The 22768-nt window shown below is 47.1% G+C and overlaps 1 protein-coding gene across 1 annotated transcript in view; it reads left to right on the top strand.

Annotated features, from left to right (window-relative positions):
• The window catches only part of VAX2 (ventral anterior homeobox 2), a 28824-nt gene that overhangs the window by 3252 nt on the left and 2804 nt on the right, over positions 1 to 22768 (top strand). Inside the window, exon 2 of the mRNA XM_004742151.2 lies at positions 14110 to 14297. Coding sequence (XP_004742208.1) covers positions 14110 to 14297 — 188 coding nt within the window. The remainder of the gene's footprint in view (positions 1 to 14109; positions 14298 to 22768) is intronic.

The following is a 22768-nucleotide window of genomic DNA, read 5'->3' on the forward strand; positions in this document are numbered from 1 at the left end:
CCAATTGCTCAAGTCCCCTGCTGCCTCGGCGAAATGCGGGTCAGGGAGCCAGGGAGGCCCACCTTACTGCATCCCCACCTCAAAATGGAGGCCGCCTCAAGCCACACACGGACACAAACAAGGCCACAAAGATGACAGGCGAGTGTGCACAACAGGCATGCCCGCATACCCCCCCACCCCGCGGTGTACACAGCCAGGCTCCTACGAGATGAGACAGCCCCGCAGGCCACCACACACCTCTGCATGCACAGCCTCTTGTTGGTGAGGAGCAGGGATGGGGGATCCTTTTGTTTTATACTGGAAACGGCGCCAACCATGAGCTGGAGGCAGTCTGACAGACGGCCTCCCAGCCTCGGCTCTCACCGCACAGGGCGGACCAGATGCAATGGCCTTTTCGCTGGACCCGGGACATCGGCAGCTGGAAGACACGGACCAACTCTCACCCGAAACATCCAGCAACCTCACAATCTCTGTTCAGGCCCACACACTCAGATGTGCCTGAGTGATTCCCAGATTAATCCAGATGCAAATTCAACAACCCTTCTGGATAGAGCCGGCAGGGTCGCCTGCTAGTGTCACCGACTTCTGTGAATAATGCTCAGGACCTCTACCTGCTACCCTGAAGGGGTCCCTCAGGCCAATGGGTGCCAACCCGCCATTCTGGTTGCATCCTCTGTCCTCAGCTCAATGTAAGCACCTTGGCCCCGGTGAAACAGGATCACGCTGCCCAACCCCAGCACTCCCCTTCTGTGAGAAGTGGAGAACCCCCTTCCTCATTTCCACACACCTCTGGTGGCAGGAGGACAGGAAAAAATTAGGGACCCCATGACTGAGTGAACAGCTGACCCGCCCACCACCACCCACTCGCTGAAATGCTTTCACCTGGGAGCTTGATGGATGCACCCGGTGTCTAAAGACATAAGAAAACCCAGGAAGAACAGGGCCTTCAGCACCATCTAGCAATTCTCGCTGTGGGTGTGGGTGTGGGGAAGGGAGGCACTGAATTTAGTGGAGTCCGTGCCCACCGCCCATCTGCGGGCAGTGCTGCTGTGTTCCAGAACGGGGAACCTCCAAACCCTTAAAAGGGCTAAGCAATGGCCTGCACCAGGCAGGGCCCTGGCTGCCAGACTCATCCGAAGACGCTGGGCAAGAGGCCAAGGCCTCTGGGACTTGAGCTGAGAGCGGCCTGGGTGGGTGGGGGAACAGACTCCCCCCTCCTGCAATCAAATCTGGGCTCAGCTTCGCTTCGAATCTGCTTGCTTTCTGCTTGGATTTACAAAAGCCACTGGATGTACAGCAGCTCAGCCCTGACCTTGCAGGTCTCACCCTACAAGTTGGAGCAGCTCCACAAGGCATACCTGCCCACTTGCCCAGCGGGCATTTAAACAACCGAGAAGGTGGGGCAGATTGTTTTATGTAAATGAGCACAGGATTGTGAGACCCAGCTCTTGCTTGGGCCATTGGTGGACCTCAGGACCCTGGCCTCAATCAGAGTCTGTGAATACACGTGATTACCCAGGCCCAGGCCCCAGGCAGCAGTTGAAAGGTTTGAATGGTTCATACAGGGACTGTATGGAATTTTGGAATTTTGGTTTTATATGTTATTTTTAGTTTGGGAGCGTGTGCGGTTGTATTAGGGTTTGTTTTTTTTTCTTTCCCTGGGATTGTTTTTGTTCTGTTTGTTATGTTTTTCCTTTTGCTTTGTTTTGGCAAAAGTACCCGCATTCTCCTCAAGGGTCTAGAGCAGGTGCTATCCTTTTGGTCTTTATTTTCCCCTTTACACACATGCCGCCTCCCCCCCCACACACACACAAAGAAGCAGTCCCAGCAACCGAATGTGTCCTCTCATTGATGTGTTTTGCGGGCAGTTTGCATTTTTAGGGAACTCTGACAGGCTCCTTGTGTTTCATGCTGTTTTTGTTGTTCTGGGTGGTAGACTGGGCTCTAGTGCCCGTGGACCCACTGCCACATCGCCCGGGTGTGTACCACACCCACGTGCAAACACACACATATACACACACCTGCAGGGTTAGAGCTTCTAGGTGTCCCCCTACCCTCAGCACCTCTATCTCCCACCTCCACCCCTTCACCCTGCAGAGCAAGGAGCCTAGGACAGTTGAGGGAGTACTTGCCCTGGAGGGGAGGGAGGGGACCGTGGGTGTGTGTGTGTGTCTTTGGGCTGGTATAGATAGATGGTTAGCTCTGGTTGGGAACATTGGCCCATTGTGCACCATCTATAGGGAGAGGGAGCCTTTATGGGTCCTGCTGGCTCTAGGCCATTTCCTCAATGACCCTGGACTGAGCCTGGGGCTACAGTGGCCCTGAGCTCCCTCCCTATATCTCTTTGATTTGCATGGGGGGGGCACAGGAAGCATACTAATTATACTTCTATTTCCTGTTTGCTTAATATAAAATAAAGACTGCCCTGGGGCACCTGTGTAAGGCAGTTGGTTAAGCATCCCACTTTTGTTTTCTGCTCAGGTCCTCATCTTAAGGTCAGGAGACTGAGCCGTGTTTTGGGTTCCCGGCTCAGCGCAGTCTGCTGGAAACTCTTGTCTCCCACTCCTCTCCTCCTCCCCCCCCCCTTCAGCGCTCTCTCTAAAAATAAATAAATCTTAAAAAAGAAAATAAAGATTGACCTCACAACTTGTTAAGCCGTTAGGGCTACACAGCGTGTATCCGCCCCACCCCACCAGTTCCCAACCCCAATTTGAGAAACTCTGATAGAGGACACCGAGACAGGGTGGGCCTGCGTCGGAATCCCTGAGAGCTGGGTGGTCTCCCCCACCCATCCAGGAGGGAGGTTGGAGGGCCTGAGGGTGTCAGGGTGGCCTCGAACAATGCGAAAAGGGAAAGACAGGACAGCGCCAGGACGGGATCTGGTCTACAAAGCAGTAGAGTGGACAGCGGTGAGAAAGCCAGGGCCTGGAGCGCAGGGGTGGGTGGGGATGGGACTGGGTCGGCTCTTAGGTGCTAGCTGCCCCCCCGCCCCCCCCATCCCCCGCAAAGGCCTCTCGAACCATTTCTCTCCCAGGTTCTCCTGCGGTCTTGCCTTTCACTTGATTGTTTTCACAAACATCAGTGAATACCTACTAAGTGCCAGACCCAGGCGCTAGCGCTCAGCTTCCCAAACAAGAGACTGTCTCAGACACTGGGAAGTGCGGGGTTCCTGACCCGCCCACCCCAGAGTTGTCGGGGAAGCGAGGCCTAAGCGAAATTCCAGGGACCTGACCCTGCGCCAGGACCACGGAAGAGGTCACCGTGCCGTCCAAATCCACCATCTCCCCGGATGTGTTCTTAGCACACAATACACAGTATTTATGTAGTGAATGAAAGAAGACAAAAAAGCAGTCAACGTCGCCTATTTCTTTAGGTGTAAGACTGCAACGCCCATGCCCGGGAGCAACATTCATTCTGAGATGACGTCCTCATTTATTTGACGTTACAATACCGTTTCTTTTATGAAACCATGATGGTGCCAGAACCCAGAATAATTGTTAAAACATAAAATTACCAATGCCAAAAAGAAAAAAAAATTACCAATGCCATATTTTTGGAATTTTGTGCAGCCCTCTACTTTGCGAACCACCGACATATAAAACGTGGAAAACCTCGAATATGTTTGTTTGACTCATCGCTGGATCTCCAGGGCCGGGGGATGGTGGGCCGCCTAGAGTCCGGTCCCGGCCGGAGCAGGGGGTCGTGCGAGGCGCTGGGCGGTGAGGTCGGTAGTGAGTCTCCCGCTTCTCTGCGACTGTTAGTGCGACGCTCCGCCCGCAAAGCCAGCGGGGGGTGAAAAAAGCAATAATACCTAGGTAAATCCGCGCCCCTCACGCCCTCCGCGCTCAGTTCACAGGCCTCCAGCCAGCCGCTGGAGCTGCACATCTCTGGGTGACCAAAGCCGGCGTGTGCGGCGGGTTTCGCCCCTGCCGCGGCCCAGCGCAGCGGCACGTAGGGCTGCGGGCAGCCCGGGCGGGGCTCCAGGGCCACCCTCACTCGGAGAAGGACCGGCGGAGGATTGCATTTCAAAAAGCAATAGGGGCTCCGCGTAAACAAAACAAAGCCTGGAGCGGCGGAAGGCTCCCCCAGATGGCCACAGTTCGCAGTTCCAGGTGCGTCCTTCCAGATTCTTCTACTCTCGCAAACAAACGTTGAAAAAGCGGAATCGTCTTACAGAAGCTGTTTGGCAACTTACCTTTTTAAACACATTTAATCCGCAGGGGTCATCTTTTCGGGTCAACCATTTCGCGCTATCCCGTGACGGAACCAGAAGGATCCCTCCGGCTGGGGAAAGCCCGGCTTCTCCCAACCGCTGAAGGGCTGTTCCAGTTGTTTTTCCCCAACAGAAACACCGTGCAATAAACTCCTAGGGCGCGGGGCTTTGCGCCCTTGAGTATTTCCGTGAGATAAATTCCTCGCCGTGGGACTGCGGCACCAAAAAAAAAAAAAAAAAAAAAAAAAAAAAAAAGGTTTACGCACAGCACAATTTCTAAAAACGTGTTTTTGTTTCATTCCAAAAGAGTAACTAACTCCTATGATTCGGAACTTCAAAACCTGGTGGTGGTGTTATCTCTCCCAGCCCCGCCCTCCGTCTTCCCGTTACCACCCGGCTCTAAGGCAGCGATTTTTACTTTCTCATTTGTCCTTCCAAAACCATTTCATGCTTAAGCAAGTCAGGGCCCCTATTTTATTTTTTCTTGCATTTATTTATTTATTTATTTATTTATTATACCCATATGGTGACATTTCCATACTTTCCAGCACCTTGCTATTTTTCACTTACCCATATATTTTGGGATGTGAGAAATTTCTCATCAGTTTTTTCCCAGATGCATAATATTCCATTTATATGGACTGGGTGGGCCATAATGTATGTTGCATAACCCATGTCCTATTGGTGGGCATATAGCTTTGTTCTCATATGTTGCTATTATATACAATGCTGCAATAAATAAACTGGTTCTCAGTCATTTCTACATGTGTAGATATGTGCCTAGGGAAGTTCCTAAAGGCAGATTACTGGGTGTGTTTGTAATTTTTTTTTTAAAGATTTTATTTATTTGACAGAGATCACAAGTAGGCAGAGAAACAGGCAGAGAGAGAGAGAGAGAGAGGAAAGCAGGCTCCCTGCTGAGCAGAGAGCCCGATGCGGGGGCTCGATCCCAGGACCCTGGGATCATGACCCGAGCTGAAGGCAGAGGCTTTAACCCACTGAGCCACCCAGGTGCCCCTGTGTTTGTAATTTGGAAGATAATGTCAAATTGCCTTCCGTCTATGGTATACCACCCCACTCCCTACCCACCCCCACCCAAGCTCCAGCTTCAGCAACAATGCCTGTAAGTGCTTGCATCTCCAAATCTTTTTTAAAAATAATTTTTAAATTATTATTAATTTTTAAAAAAGATTTTGTTTCTTTATTTGCCAGAGAAACAGATCACAAGTAGGCAGAGAGGCAGGCCGGGCGGTGGGGGGGAAGGAGGGAGGAAGCAGGCTCCCCGCTGAGCAGAGTGCCCAGTGCTAGGCTTGATCCCCGGACCCTGAGATCATGACCTGAGCGCAAGGCAGAGGTTTAACCCACTGAGCCACCCAGGCGCCCCTGTATCGCCAAATCTTGCCACCACAGTTTGTATTGTATATCTTGATAGATACTAATTCTTTGCAATTTATACCCTCATATTGTCATTTTGTTCTTTGTAGTTTACATCCTCATCTTTTCTCTCTGCCCATATTGGGCATTACGCATCTTTTTTACCTTTGTCAATGGTATAGGTGTTATGTAGTGCCTCACTGGCATTCTAATTTTTATTTCATTTATTATTAGTGAAGCTAACTATCTTTTCATATTTACTGACCAGTATATTTCTTCCGGTGTTATCTATTAACTCGTTTCTTTTGACCATTTTTAATTTTCAAATATTCCTTTCTGTGCTGATGGGTAGAAACTCAGCATTAAGGGTAGTAACTCATTGCTTTCAATATGTGTTGCAGGTTTTTTTAAGTTTATAATTTCCTTCTGATGTCTTTTATTTTCTGACGGATAAAATAACCTTCCAATGATAAAACCAACCATGCTATTTTGCTAGATCATGTGTAAGTGGAAACTTCTTCATTTTTCCCCAATAAATCATGTATACTCCCAGGATATCACCTCTCAAATTTTCTCTACTAATTGAAAAATAGAAAGATGTAAGTGATATATTACAAGAGTAGGAATTGTTTTTGCAAATTTTTTTCCATTTTATAAACATTTGTAGACACCTTGCTCTCTAGAACTGCATGATATTCCATACTTCAGATATAATTAATTTAGCCAGTCCCCTATTGATGGATATTTAGGTTGGTTCTACTTTTCCACTACTACACACAATGTGTCAGTGAACATCTTTGTATCCTAATTTGGACAGATGATTTTTTTTTTTAAAGTTCCATTCATGAGACAATCTGAAAAATGTGGAAATGTGTAGGACTTTTTTATGTTAAGGAATGATAGGTAATGTTTTTGGTTGTGACAGTAGTACTATAGTTTTTTTTTTAAAGGAAGTCTTTCTTAGAGATACACAGAGAAATATTTCCGGATGAAATGATATGATGTCTGAGATTTGCTTAAAATTATGAGGACAGAGAAGAAACAGGATTGCTCCTGAATTTATAATCGTTGCAGTTGGGGAATAGGTACATCAGAGCTTTACTATTTTCTCCAATTTTGTGTATGTTTGAAATTTCTCATAATAAAATGTTTAAAATAATAAGCATATTTCACATGTATCATATTAAAATTATGATAAGTATTTCCAAAATTCATACCAAAAATTTATACTCCCAGCAATTGTGTATAAATGTGCCATTTTCCTCATTCTTCCAACCCAGGTATACTGACTCTTAGAGTGAAGTTTTTTCAAGTGAAAAAAAAAAGTATTTTTATTAGCATTTTTAATTACTAGTGAGTTAAGCATGTATTCATATACTTAGGCCTCATTTTAATTTCCTCTTCTGTGAATTTTTTATTCATGTGCTTAGCTATTTCTGTGTTTATTATTTTCTTATAGTTGTGAATGCTATTTTTCTACTAAAGAAATAATACCTTTTCCTGTGACATGTGTTGCAAATACGCCCAAATCTTTTCCTTTTTAAAAAATTTGCTGTGAGGTTTTTTTTTTTTTTTTCCCTGAACTCAAATTTAAATTGTAATCATATCTAATGGTCCTTTCTATTGGGTCATTTAGTTCTGTTAGAAAGTTCTTGTTAAACTGAAGATAAAACTCAATTTTGTTACAATAGTCTTTGCAACAAACCAAACAAAAATATATGCAAGGTAAGATTAGGGAAAATTTTTCCTCCCTGACCAGCTTCTGATCCTGAACAGTGAACAGAAGAGAGGTGTTTATCCTGTGGACTTGAGCCTATGTAGGAACAAGCATACACACCCTGACACACACACACACACACAGTGTAGTCTTACTTTTTGCTCTTTGTAAAAACAGGTTTGTACATACTTGCTGTTTTTGTAAAGTAGCATGTAAGGGGCATCCATCCAGACTGATATATGGGGATGTACCTCATTCTTGTTAACTTCTGCATAAAAGCCAAAGGCATGACTAATATTGTGATTTTGTTAACAATATTTCTACTGATAAACATTGAACCTTTTCCTTTATTTTTTCTCTTACAAACCATGCCCCAGTGAGTCTGTCTTTATCAAAGTGTATCAATATTTTTCTGGCATAGAAACCTCTATCAAATTTCTAGGACAATGGAATTATTGCAGTTTTTAATTTAGCTAGGTATTGTGAAATTGCCCTCTACAAATATTCTTATAAAAATGGAGCTTGAAAGGGCCTATATTTCCCTCATTTTTGCCAGCACATTTTCCCCAGGCTGATAGATAAAATATGGCATCTGGAAAAAGAAAAAGCTGCATCTCATTTGCTGTTCTAACTTTCATTTTCTCGGATTCCCTCTGAGGTTGAGTATTTTTTAATAGTTATTAGGCACTTGAATTTCTTCTTCTCTGAATAAACCTTTCATAAAATTTGCTCAGTTTCTCACCGCTGGACTTTACTCCTCAGTTTCTAGAAGCTGTTTGTACCAGACATTAGGGCTCTGCTATGCAGGTATTATGAATATTTTCTCCTAATCTGTTTTTTGTTTTTTAACAGTCTTGTCCTGCAAAAGCTTTAATTTCTGGGTACTCAAATCTGTCCTTTATTTTCCTTTTTAAAAAATTGTGTTTTTCTTCAATTTTTAGAGCTTATTTTTATATGAAGATTTTCATCTATCTTGTGTTTATTTTTGCACACAGTGTGAGATGAATTATTTTATTCCAAATAATGAGCTAATTGTCCGAATGCCAGGTCTTTTTTTTTTTTTTTAAAGATTTTGTTTATTTATTTGACACAGAGAGAGATCACAAGTAGGCATAGAGGGGGAAGCAGGCTCCCCGCTGAACAGAGAGTCCACATACTGGCTCCATCCCAGGACCCTGAGACCATGACCTGAACCAAAGGCAGTGGCTTAACTCACTGAGCACCCAGGCACCCCAAAAGCCAGGTCTTTAATAATCTTATCTTTCTTCCCTCTAATCTGAAATGTATTCTTTTTTTTTTTTAAGGTTTTATTTATTTATTAGACAGAAAGAGAGACAGTGAGAGAGGAAACACAAGCAGAGGCAGAGGGAGAGGGAGAAGCAGGTTTCCCGCCGAGCAGGGAACCCAATGCTGGGCTCACCCAGGCCCTGGAATCATGACCTGAGCCGAAGGCAGGTGTTTAACAACTAAGCCACCCAGGAACCCCTGAAATGTCTTCTTTATAAAAATCCTCATATATGCGTCGATTTGCTTCCAGATACTTGTGCCGGCATCATACCATTTTAGTTGCTGTAGATTTGTAATATGTTCTACTGGCGGGGTGGGGGATAAAGCAAGCATTTTCGCCTCATTCTTTCACATTGTTTCCTCACTATTCTTCCATTTTTAATTTTCCCAATAAACTCGAAGATGAATTTTCCATAAGGAATTTTTATAATAATCACCTTGTAGATTAAAAAAGGAAGGACCTTGTCACGTTTTATTTTTTTTTTTTATTTTTTTTTTAAAGGTTTTATTTATTTATTTGACACAGAGAGAGAGAGATCACAAGTAGGCCAAGAGGCAAGCAGAGAGAGAGAGGGAGGAAGCAGGCCCACCGCGGAGCAGAGAGCCCGATGCGGGGCTCGATCCCAGGACCCTGGGATCATGACCTGAGCCGAAGGCAGAGGCTTAACCCACTGAGCCACCCAGGCGCCCCCCTTGTCACGTTTTAAAATCGGCACATTACCAGCTCATCATGCAAAGGAACTACCCGGGTGCCAGGGGTTGAAATCAGGAAGGGCTCTGTGGGCATCCACTGGGCGAGGGACCAGGAGTGGGTAATATTTGGTCCTAGAGGTCAGGGGCAGTGGCTAGCCATTATTAGTCAGAGATGACCACCTCCCCCAAAGCAAAGTCTCCTTTGACTGGATCACCCTCTCCCATCCCCCTAGGACTCAGGCCTCTTTGAGGAGACCAGAAAGGCAGCAAGCTTCAGGGGTGCATTTTCATCCTAACAAGTCCCTACCCACAAGGAGGCCCTGGAATTAAAGCTGTCCCTCTTTCTGGGTCCTTCCCCCAAACTCCACCCAGAAAAGGAAAAATTCAGGGAAGGGGGCTGTGTCCAGGGGGCTAGGTTTTGCCTCCGAAACAACCCCAAATCTTAGAGTTTGAATAAAACACAAGTGTACTTCTCACTCTCATGATAAGTGCATCACAAGTAGGCTCAGGCTCAGTTTGGTACTCAGAGATCCAGGCTGATGACCGGCCATCTTGACTCCTATTTCCAGGACCTTCCCAGTGAGAGGGAAGGGCCATGGCAGATTATGAACCAGTTTTTAAAGTGTCCACCTGAAGGTGACCTTTTCTTTTCTTTTTGGCCAAAGTCAGTCATATAGGCATATGTAATTTCAATGTGCAGAAAATTAGTGCAACCCTACCATGTGCTGGGGAGAGGTTGGAAACACTGGTAAATGGCATTCATAATTTATCCATTAACTTAACTTTGATGAGTAGTCTTCTCTGTTATAGCTAAAGTAGCAACTACACACACACACACACACACACACACACACACCCTATGGTTATTGGGTTTTGGTAATTTGGAGAGGGTCAGCAATATCCTCTTATCTTGTTTTATTGTCATCCCAGCATTTGTCGTTACATACATACTCAATTTTAAAGTTTATTGTTTTTCTCTGTCCACAGTACAAGGTCTAAGGAAACAAGGAACTTGTTTCTTTTGCTCATTTCTGTATCTCCAGACCCTGGAATAATATTTGGTACATAGTAGGTGCTCATTAAATATGTATTGAATGGTTTGATGTGAATATGTGTTTCATTTACTTAAGTGGGATATTACTGCATATGTTATTCTGAAACTTTGTTTCACTTAATGTCAGTTCATGTAAATACTTTGTCCTTCTTTTAAATTGCTGCACACTATTTTGTAGTGTGAATTACCATCATTTGTTCAGTCATTTCCCTTGTGGGGAACCTTGAGGTTGCTTTCAGATTTTCAATATTTTGAACAAAGCTGTAGCAAACATACTTACATATACTTTGGAGCACTTGAATGTATGCTTTTCTGAATAAATACTTACTAAAATAAAATGCTAGGGCAAAAGTTACGTGTGTCTTATGTAGCCTAAAAAGGTGGTGACAGGAGCGTCTGGGAGGCTCAGTGGGTTAAAGCATCTGCCTTCGGCTCAGGTCATGATCTCAGGGTCCTGGGATCAAGCCCCATATCGGGCTATCTGCTCAGTGGGGAGCCTGCTTCCTCCTCTCTCTCTCTCTCTGCCTGCCTCTGCCTACTTGTGATCTCTCTCTCTGTCAAATAAATAAATAAAATCTTTAAAAATAAATAAATAATGATGGGCGCCTGGGTGGCTCAGTGGGTTAAGCCGCTGCCTTCGGCTCGGGTCATGATCTCAGGGTCCTGGGATCGAGTCCCGCATCGGGCTCTCTGCTGAGCAGAGAGCCTGCTTCCCTCTCTCTCTCTCTCTGCCTGCCTCTCCATCTACTTGTGATTTCTCTCTGTCAAATAAATAAATAAAATCTTTAAAAAAAATAAATAAATAAAAATAAAAATAAATAAATAATGAAAAGGTGGTGACAATTTACAGTCCTACCAACATTAAATGGGAGTGTGGCACCTCCTACAGTTCATCATTGATTTATTAACCATTAATTAATGCCCTTCCAGTCCTTCGGGAGACAAATGATTTTCCATCATGTGAATTCGCAGCATCCTGATTTCTGTGAAGCTCTGCTCATTTTTCTTACATTTATTGGTCATTTGGCATCTTTTTCTCTAAATGGCCCAGATAAATAATTTGACCATTTTTCAGTCTAGACTAGACAACTTGCTTTTTAAAAAAATTATTTATTATTGCATTATAGATAATTTCTTTACATTTTTAAAAAGGTTTTTCTTCAATTTAAAAATAATTATCTTGGTAAAATTTTTGCTTTTGTCCTACAAAAGGCATTAGCTTTAATATAGTTGGTTATATTCTTTGTCTTTCCTTTACAGCTCTAGTTTTATATCTTTTTTTAAAGATTTTATTTATTTATTTGACAGAGAGAGACACAGTAAGAGAGGAAACACAAGCAGGGGGAGCGGCAGAGAGGGAGAAGTAGGCTTCCTGCTGAGCAGGGAGCCCGATGCGATGTGGGGTTTGATCCCAGGACCCTGGGATCATGACCTAAGCTCAAAGCAGACACTTAACACCTGAGCCATCCAGGTGCCCCTTCTCCCAAAAGTGACATTTTGCATATCTATAAAACATTATCAAGGGGTGCCTGGGTGGCTCAGTTGATATCCCATGGACTAGCTGTACCCCTGTTTGCTTAACCACTCACCTGCTGAGGGACATTCAGTGGCATGTTTCCATGGGGGTGGTTATTATAAATAAAGCAGCTGTGAACATTCATGTATGGGTTTTGCCATGAACCTAAGATTTTGTTTCTCTAGGATAAATGCCCAGGAGTGTGGTCACTGGGTTTTATGGTAATATATATTCAACCCTTTAAGAAAGTTCCAGGTCATTTTCTAGTGTGGCTGTACCAGGTATGTTCCCACTGGCAGTGCCTGAGAGATTGAGTTTCTCTGCATCCTCTGAGCCTTGAAACTCTCAGTATTTTTTATTTTAGCTATTCTAATTTGTATCTCTTGTGATTTTAATTTGCCTTTTCCTACTGGCTTGCGATGTTGGGTATCTTTTCCTATGCTTGTTTTAATGGCCTGTTTTGATAACTAGCGGGCAAGTTGCCTATAGGATTCCTGCCTTCCCTGACCTTGAGAGGAAGAGCTGACCTTGTCTGTTCCCTGAGGCAGGAATGCTCATCTCGGCTCTTCTACAAGGAGGAAATGACAGGGGACACGTGTGATTTGACCCCAGTGGTCAGGAACACAGGCTCAGGTGGTCTCCAGAGGCTCACTGAGGAGATGTGAAGCTGCCAGCACCACATATGACAGCTGCCACCCTTCCTCCAGTCTACACACCCCAAAACACTTTTAATAAAATCAAGGCCTTTGGAGATGGAGTTACTTGGGTGTTGTGACAAAGTTCTGAGACAGGTCTCGTAGTTGGAAATAACAGGACTTGAACAAAGGGGACCCAATCAACGGGGTCACAAATACTACCTCCCCACTTTTCGGAATGTAGAAAGTACCAGTCTCCTAGATCATATGGAGGATAGGCGGGGAGTGGGTCAGATTTACCCTCTAGGGCAGAGATTCTAGAAGCAGAATCCAGAGTGGTGAGGCTCACAGGAGTCCCTTGCCAGACAGCACATCCCAAACTCAGGTCCTTTCCTGTACCCCTGACCAAAGTTGTTTTTTTCTTTTTCTGTATCCATGACCAGAGTTCTCGTCATTATAACCTATCCACTGAATCATTACGCATTACCAAAAGATGGTCTTCATAAGGTAAAGTGAGGGTATTTATATAGCCGATGGAATAGTGTCGGTGCGGCCTCAGCTAAGTTACTTAAAATGTTTTCCTCCACTTCCCTATCTGTAAAATGGGACTAATAAATAGTTCAGCTCCACTGAGACATTAGGAGGGTTTGGGTGCATAGAACAGTGCCTGGCCCAGAGCACACATGGCAGAGGTGTCTGTTTTTATTACGCCTAAAACATGAGCAACCCCGCCATATGCTTCTAGAGGGAGAACACAGATCATCTCTGCCCCTATAATTAAAGCTGAGGTATAGATAGCAAGCCCCCCTTCCAATTCACATTTTACTTTTGCCGCACATTTAGTTGTTGTTTCTCAATTCTTTGAGTGGGAATATCTAGTGAACATAGGCTTCAGGGATTTCAGCCACTCTTGAGGAGGCTTCAAAATATTGGAGACCCTGTGCACAGATGGCATTGGTTTAGGACCCAGGAGGGTGGTCCTATTGCTCAGAACTAGGTACAAGGGGAGTGGTAGAAATCTTGTCTCTGGAAGGCACTGCAGCAGCTTGATGTGGTGGCGGTGGTCCTTGGGCTCTTTCCTGGGGATCCCAGCTCCCTAGGCTGCCCCCCACCCCACACTGGCTAGCTTCCTCATGGATCCCAGGAGGGTCTGTGGACTGAGTGTTCCCCCATGCATGCACATGCCAGCACAGGGCTCAGGACCTAGTCCTAGATGTCTCCTCCAGTAAGCCTTACCTGAGTGATCAGGTCCAATTCTAACCCATCCCTTCCTCTGCACTTGAGGACTTGGTATATCTCTGTCCATTTGTCCTTCTACTCTGCCGAGGGAACAGAATTCTGGCTGAGTCAGAGTGAGTCCTTTCTGCCCAGACTATGGTAGAGGACTTGAAATTTGTAATGAGGCCCGTTCACATATATTTGCCCAATAGATACAACATACTGCATTGGATGATGAAGGAAGCTCAGCCCAGAGAGGGTAAGCCACTTGTCAGACACCACATTGCCAGACCCAGGCGGAAGAGCTCCCCATTAGATCACACTGCCTCTTGTGAAGATGATTGTTGGTGGTCTAACTCCTTGCCTAGTGAACTAACTGGCCTCTTTTTACGGCCCCTGCAGATGCCAAGGGGACCATCCGGGAGATCGTCCTGCCTAAGGGCCTGGACCTAGACCGGCCCAAGCGGACCCGCACGTCCTTCACGGCTGAGCAGCTCTACCGCCTGGAAATGGAGTTCCAGCGCTGCCAGTATGTGGTGGGCCGGGAGCGCACTGAGCTGGCCCGTCTGCTGAATCTCTCCGAGACCCAGGTAAGCCGGCAGGGCCAGGCTACTCCACCCGTGGCCTGCAAGCCTGGGGACTTTGTGGGGGGTGTGAGGCCTTGTGGGCTGCTACTGGGAGACCCAGCTTGGGAGGACTTCAGACATGTATCAGGGAAAAGCTGAGAGTTAGAGGTAAACCAGAGCAGTAAATACAGTGGGAACAAGAGAGCACTGGCGCCAGTAGGCCCACAGGAGGCCTTCTGAATGCCTCTGCCACTTTGGGGTGGGATATGAGAAAGAGCCAGAGAAATAGGAAGGAGGGCGTCCAGGATGCAGGGAGTGAATCAGGGGTGTTGGTGCCGGAGGGACCTTGCAGGAAAGGATGGGGAGGGGTTGGCTTGCCAGGAGAAAAGATTCCAGGAAGAGAAGAAACATCAAAGAACTGAGTTGGGGGGTGTCTGGGTGGCTCAGTGGGTTAAGCCGCTGCCTTCGGCTCAGGTCATGATCTCAGGGTCTTGGGTCGAGTCCCGCATCGGGTTCTCTGCTCAGCAGGGAGCCTGCTTCTTCCTCTCTCTCTCCGCCTGCCTCTCTGCCTACTTGTGATCTCACTCTGTCAAATAAATAAATAAAATTAAAAAAAAAAAAAGAAAAAAAAAAGAACTGAGTTGGGGACTTATTTCCCCATTCTGGGCCTTCCCTCTGTCCCCCCTCCATACATACCCTCCATACACACCCTTTATCCCACTGTGCCTCGGAAGTTCTTGCTGGAGAGAAGGAGTCTGAACACCTCCTTCACCCAGGAAGGGCTTAGCATTTTAACAATAATAAGCTTGACCCAAAGGAGAACCTTTTGTAAAGTCAGCATGCATTTCAAGCTGTAACAGATGCATGATAACAATAATGGTAATAATACCACTGAGGACCTGCTGTGCCCAGGAGCTGCTCTGTGGGCTCTGTGCAGAGTAATTCACCAAGGCCTCCCAGCAACCCAGTGCAGTTAAGTCAGGGGTGGCTGCTGTCCTGCAAGCCTGGGCCATCTCCACCTGGACCTGTTTTCTTGCAGCTGCCAGTCGCAGACCCCCGAACCACCCGGCAGATGGCCCCGGGCAACAAGGACCCTTACCCCAGCTATTCTCAGTACAGAGGCTGGCAAGCCCGGCTCTGCCAGACAGAGGGCTGCAGTGGCTGAGCCAGGCCAGAGCTCCTGGAACGAAATGAGGCAGAGAGTCACCCCTCTGTACCTGCCCCTCCCTATCCTAACTGCCCTCTGCCTGGCCTCGCTTTGCCCACACACTATACCTGGAAACTCTGCTCCTTCTCTGTCCTCATCCTTCCCCTGCTCTGCGCCCTAGACACCATAGTGTACCTACCCTTGATGGTTGAGGGCAAACCCCTCCTCTTCCAGGAAGACTTCCATAAAACCTCCACCTGAGAGACCCTTCCATATGGTGTGTAGCGTGTGTGTGTGTGTGTGAGTGTGTGTGTGTGTGTGTGTGTTGGGCACTAGCTAGCATACACTTCCGGGGGACAAGAATGTGTTTGAAAGCCACATCTCCTTTTCAGGTCTCTTTGGGGAGCTCAGCACACAGCTGGGCAAACAGAGACCCCCACCTCCACCCAGGGAATCCTCAACTTACTGACTCTTGCTTACTCCCCTCCTTTCTCTTTCCCCAGCCCCAGCCCTTGTAGGTCCTATAAGGCACAGCTGACCTTTACCTTTACCGGGTCCTCTGTACCAGGCTCTAAGTACTAGAGGTGGCCTAACTCCTGTCGTCCTCACCACGACCTTGTGGGAGGGGAGGGAGGTATTTCTTCAGACTGTACTTCTGATGCCCAATGTGTGGTGTTTCCCAACACCAAGAGCAACCAGTTCTCCCATTGTTTCCCACCAACTGGGTGTCAAACTAGTCAATTCAGTTCTGACGCAGACTCCTGCAGTGAGCACAGACACCGCCACGTAAGGCTCAGTCCCACAGGACAATCTCCCATCTGGTGCCAGGTGCAAGTCCCCCCTGGGCCACCTGTACTTCTTACTGGCCAGCTGGAAAATTGGGGGTTCCCACATCTCCCTCTTCGGGTTTGGCGGTGTGTTGGAATGACTGGCAGAACTCAGGAAAACACTTCACTTTCATGTACAGGCTTATTGTAAAGGATAGAACTCAGAAATAGCCCAGTTTGGGGCAGGGGAGAGAGACAGCCAAAAGAGATCCATAGAGCAAGCTGTTGGGGTGAGGGTGTTCGAGGAGCTTCTGTACAGTTTCTGGGTGTGCCAGACCCCAAGACTCCCACATGCTTATCAACCCAGAAGCTCTCTGAATCCTTACTGTTCAAGAGTCTTTATAACCCAGCCCCCTTGCCTTCCTGGAGACTCCAAACCTTTAATCATGGGGGGTGGTGTCTTTCTGGGACCAGTGCTGCCACCTGAAACTGTGCAGGGCCCACCCTGAGTCACCTTGTTAGCATAATCTCAGATGTAGCTTAAAGGGATCCGTTATCAATGACAAAAGACACTCCTATCACTCAAGGAATTCCCAGGGCTTTAGGGGCTCCCTATCTAGAACCAGGGACAAAGGTCAAATATGTTCACTTTTTTAAAAATTTTTTATTTTTTACAAACATATATTTTTATCCCCAGGGGTACAGGTCTGTGAATCACCAGGTTTACACACTTCACAGCACTCACCAAAGCACATACCCTCCCCAATGTCCATAACTCCACCCCCTTCTCCCAGCCCCCTCCCCCCAGCAACCTTCAGTTTGTTTTGTGAGATTAAGAGTCACTTATGGTTTGCCTAAATATGTACACTTTTTAAATACCAGAAGAGGCCTTTATTATTTTTGCTTTGAAGAGAGGAGAACTGAGGCACAAAGAAATTAAATAACATGTTTAAAGTTTAAGGCAGGAATATTTGGGGAAAGTGGTTGGCTCAGTCAGTGGAGAATGCGACTCTTGATCTCGGGGTCATAAATTCAAGGCCCACACTGGATATAGAGATTACTTAAAATATTTTAGGGGCACTTGGGTGGGTCATTTGGTTAGCATCAGCTGTTGATCTCATCTCAGGTCTTGATCTCAGGGTCATGAGGTCCCAGCGTGGAGCCTACTTAAGAAAAGAAATCTTGAAGAAAAATAAAAATCAAGTAGGCACATACATTCATTAGTTCAACCAATTTTTACAAAAAGATGGCTTTATGGGTAGTACTATCCCCATTTCAGGAAACTCAGAGAGGTTAGTAACTTGCTCTAGGTTATATAGTTAAAATTCAGTGGAATGCTCCATATAGTCACCCATACCTCTGTTCAAAAATATTACCGAGGGGTGCCTGGGTGGCTCAGTGGGTTAAGCCGCTGCCTTCGGCTCAGGTCATGATCTCGGAGTCCTGGGATCGAGTCCCGCATCGGGCTCTCTGCTCAGCAGAGAGCCTGCTTCCCTCTCTCTCTCTGCCTGCCTCCCATCTACTTGTGATTTCTCTCTGTCAAATAAATAAATAAAATCTTTAAAAAAAAAATATTACCGAATACTTACTACATACAGGTACTGTTCTCGGCACTGGAAACATAGCCCAGAGCAAAACAGACAAGGCACTTAGCCTCATAGCAGCTTCCATTCTGCAGAGAAAGACAGATAGCATTTATTTATTTATTTGTTTGTTTGTTTGTTTGTTTGACAGACAGAGATCACAAGAGAGGCAGAGAGGCAGGCAGAGAGAGGAAGGGAAGCAGACTCCCTGCTGAGCAGAGAGCCCCATGCGGGGCTTGATCCCAGGACCCTGGGATCATGACCCAAGCCATAGACAGAGACTTTAACCCACTGAGCCACCCAGACGCCCTGACAGATAGCATTTAAAGAGTGATGAGTGCTATGAGGCAGATAAAACATGATAAAATAGAGACTAGGGGGTCATCAGGGAAAGCTTCTTTGAGGAGATGGGCTGAGGTGTGAATGACAGAAAGGAAACAGCCAGAGGAAGAGCCAGAAGAAGAGGAGTCGAGACTCAGAGTAAACTGGCAAGACCTGGAACTAGCATAGAATGTTCTGGAAGTGTCAGAAGGCCAGTGTGGCTGGAGTTGGAGGGTAATAGGGAAGATAGGTAGGGAAGAGCAGATAGTGTTTAGGGGCCACAGTGAAGTGTTGAAGAGAGGACTGGCATTTTACAGAGATCATTCTGACATCTGGAGAATGTGGATGAGAGGGCAAGGTGGGGCCACTGCCATGTTGTGTCAAGCTCCGGGTGATGGTGAAGGAGAGAAGTGAACTGATCCGAGACGTACTCTGATTTGGAGATAGAGCCTGTTAGGACTTGCTCATCATGAATTATGTCCACTGGGCAAGGGAGAGAGAACTGGTTGGGACTGGAACAGATGTATGTAGAAAAATGGTCACATATGCCACATCCCACATGGACAAGTTGAGAAAGCCGGGGAGGAGCAGGACAGTGGGAGAAGAATCTAGAGTTTTGTTTTGGATCAGTTCAGTCTGAGATCCAAGTGGAAATGTCAGGAAGATATGTCTGAGTTTTTTCACGGGGTTGATGTTTCTCTGATTTACCTAACTGTCTTGGTCTGGGTTCTTCTGGGGGAAAGGATAAGAGATTCCTTCAAGTGTGCTCAAATGATAGATGGACTTCTAAGGGATGAAACAGGAGGCACAGTCTTGTGGAAATCCCAAAACAGGAACCATGGTGTAGCAGGCCTAGTAGAGAGTGGAAGCTGAAGGTCATTTTGGAGCTGAGGGCTTCAATGCTAAGTACAGCCCTGCCCTCTAGAGCTCCCAACTATGCCCCCCAACTGCTCTCCAAGCAACTGCCTCTGTCCACTTCTCTTCCTCCTGCCAACAAGCATCTTTGCCCTCTTCCTGGGTATCAGGAGGGTCCTAATTCAGGCAGAGAGAGAGCATGGGCTTACTCAGGGCCCGTTCTCATTCCCTATCTCCTCCTTAACCTCTATATGCCAGGTAGGTTGTCTGCACTTTTAATGAGAGCCCCTTTATAGGACCTGGTGGACAGAACAGCGAAGCCTTCCCTCTCCACCTGCCTACAGAGTTCTGCAGGCTGAGGCATTCTTCAGATGTAGGGACAGTGAACCAGGCAGGACACAAGTGACCTCTGGCCCTGGCCTTGCCGAGACCCTGAAGGCTGGAGAGCAGGTGGGGGTCTCAGAAAGAGCTATTTCTTGGAACCATCAGAATCACCTCTCCCCAGCTCCCCAAAGCGACATGTGCTCTTCCCCACATCAGAGAACTAGGATGGTCCCACTTAGCCCAGTTCTTGCTATGTTTAGAAACCCCCTGATACACTTCGTCCCCATGCTTCATTTCAAGGAGAACATATGGTGCTTGGTTAAACCAGTGTTTCTCAAAGTGTGGTCTGCAGACCACCTTTGTGGAGAACCCCTGAAGTCCTCATTAAAATGCAGATTCCTTGCTCAGATTCCACGCTCAGCCCACAGGTTCCAAGTTAGAATTTCTAGGGAAGACCTAACAACCTCTGTATTTTTCAAATGATGTGGTACCACACTGCTGGAAAGACTTCAGCACCTGCCAGACACTTTACTGAATTCACTAGTGTTAGCTCGTTGAGTTATCACCCCAAACCTATGAGGAAGCATTATTACAATCCCATTTTAAAGATAAGGAAACTGAGGACCAGAGAGTTTAAGTAACTTGCCCCCATGCCATTCTCACTAATCAAGGAGAGGCCGGAGTTGAATCCGGGTCTGTCTGACCCCAAGATCTTCACTGTCTTGTTTGCTAGTCCTACCAAAACATCTACTGTCTTGTAACTCTTACCTGTAACTCTTGACCTGTCCATTTGCCCTGCGACTGGTGTCTGAGAGGTAAGTGGGTGAGTTTTAGGTATTCCTGTTTCCTCAGCACCTGGCAATGCCGACATGGGCTGGATGCTTGCTGTTTATGTGTTGTATGAATGAATGACTAGAGGCAGAGCCGGAAACAAGAAAAGACGTGGCTTTGGAGAAAAGGAAGGTGGGAGGCTAGCTCCAGGACCCCCGTCACTCGGCTGACCTGGGGGACTTTTTCAAGGCCAGGGCCCCACACAGGCTGGAGGCTGAAGACAAAGGGCCACATCCCAATACTGACTTGGTCATCACTTAGCTTGGATAAGAGCAGCTCTGGCTCCTCGACAGTTACCTCAGACCCATACCCATCACCTCTGCCCCAGATGACTTCATCCAGAACCGCAGAGTAGGGGGTAATTTCCAGGTTACAAAAACCAGGGCCATTGCAGATATGCAAGTACTGTTAATAGGTTTGGGCCCACAGTCACAGGAAGCAGCCTCTTCTTCTTCTTTTTTTTTTAATTTAAAGATTGATTGATTTATTTACTTGACAGACAGAGATCACAAGTAGGCAGAGAGGCAGGCAGAGAGAGAGAAGGGGAAGCAGGCTCCCCACTGAGCAGAGAGCTGATGTGGGGCTCAATCCTAGGACTCTGAGATCATGACCTGAGCCAAAGGCAGAGCTTTAACCCACTGAGCCAGCCAGGAACCCCAGGAGGCAGCCTCTTAAAGATCAATGCCATTTCCAAATCCACAGTGAGGCTTAGGGTTTAAGGCCAACCATGAGCCCAGAAAGGGGGACAGATGATCTCCCAGAAGACATCTCCCTAGTCCTGGCAGCCGGCTAGAAACCACGCCCCTAGGGATGCCTGGGTGGCTCAGTTGGTTAAGCGGCTGCCTTCGGCTCAGGTCATGATCCCAACGTCCTGGGATCAAGTCCCACATCGGGCTCCTTGCTTGGCAGGGAACCTGCTTCTCCCTCTGCCTCTGCCTACCACTGTCTGCCTGAGCTCGCTCGCTCGTAACAAATAAATAAAATCTTAAAAAAAAAAAAAAAGAAAGAAAAGAAACCACGCCCCTCCCCTCGTGTGTGACTCACCGACTTACTGACTCGCCCTGTGGTCCCTTGCAGGTAAGAGGGCCCCAAGCATTCACTGAGTTCCAGGGGAACCAGGAGAGGGAGGAGGCAGGATGGCAGCCTGCAGGGAGACACAGCAGGGCACCAAGAAAGCAAGGGGAGGCCAGCATCAGGAAGTATGCTTCTGCACAGGATCCAAGCCCATCCAGTATGCCATCGAATTGGGCCTTAAAGGATCTGTACCCAGATTTACCCCTGAGAGAGGGTGGCCCTGGTGGTGGGATTGAAAGCTTCCTAGAGGAAAGTGGGGGGGACGAGCCCAGAGGCTATGAGCCTGTCTCTTACTTGTTTGCTGAGCCTTACAAATTGGCCCTTTAGGGACCGTGGGACTGATGATAGGAAGTAGATGGGCCTGGAGCCTCACCCCCACCTTTGCAGCTCCAGCGTCTTCTACCCCAGTTCACACACCAGAATCACATCCAGAAAGTTTTTAAAAATATGGATGCCTAGGCCTCCCCCTGTAGAGATTCTGAGCTGGGATGAGGCAGGGGCATCCAGCTTTGCTAGAAAATGACTCCAGGTAATCTCAGGGATTGACAGCCCCTGATGTGGCTCATAAGGGCCCAAGAAATGGGCATGCCAGACCCCAGCCCCGCCCCCCCTTCCCTCTTCCCCAGGAGACTTCCCAGACCTGGGGCCAACGCACATGTCCCTCTCCCTGCTCCCCTCCCAACCCACCCAAGCTTTGTCATTCCTCATGGATCACATTCTTGTTATTGCCACTCCCTTTGCTGCCAGGAGTGGGTCAGGGCCACCCTCCCCCTGGACCCTCAGCTTCCCCAGGACAGGAATCCTGACTTCTGGGTCTGTCCTCTCCCCCTAGTTCAGAGCCAGGAGCTCACATTCTGGGTAGGCCAGGCACCATGCGGAGCCATCTACATGGACTTTTTTTTTTTTTTTTTTTTTTTTTTTTTTAAGATTTTATTTATTTATTTGACAGAGAGAAATCACAAGTAGTCGGAGAGGCAGGCAGAGAGAGAGAGAGGGAAGCAGGCTCCTTGCTGAGCAGAGAGCCCGATGCGGGACTCGATCCCAGGACCCTGAGATCATGACCTGAGCCGAAGGCAGCGGCTTAACCCACTGAGCCACCCAGGCGCCCTACATGGACTTTCTTATCTGATCCCTGCAACAGCCCAGGTATTTTTGTCCTCATTTTTTTTTTTTAAGATTTTATTTATTTATTTGACAGAGATCACAGGCAGGCAGAGAGGCAGGCAGAGAAAGAGGAGGAAGCAGGAAGCAGGCTCCCCGCTGAGCAGAGAGCCCGATGCAGGCCTCGATCCCAGGACCCTGAGATCATGACCTGAGCCGAAGGCAGCGGCTTAACCCTCTGAGCCACCCAGGCGCCCTTTTGTTCCCATTTTTGAGATGAGAAACTGAGCTGGGGCATTCTTGGGTTGGTACCTCCGTCCTACAAGAGCCACTTCCCCAAGGGTCTGGAGGGACCCTTTCGTGGAGTTCCAGGGAGCGACAAACTCAGGAAGGTTTTCTTTCCAGTGGCTTCCTTCAGCCATACTTAGTCGAATGCCCTTGACCTTCCCTTACTGCTATCTCCTTCACATGTCACCTCTTCAGAGAGGCCGT

This window comes from Mustela putorius, unplaced genomic scaffold (genome assembly GCF_011764305.1).
Source record: "Mustela putorius furo isolate JIRA1106 unplaced genomic scaffold, ASM1176430v1.1 tig00000281_pilon_pilon_pilon, whole genome shotgun sequence".
Taxonomy (NCBI): Eukaryota; Metazoa; Chordata; class Mammalia; order Carnivora; family Mustelidae; genus Mustela; species Mustela putorius.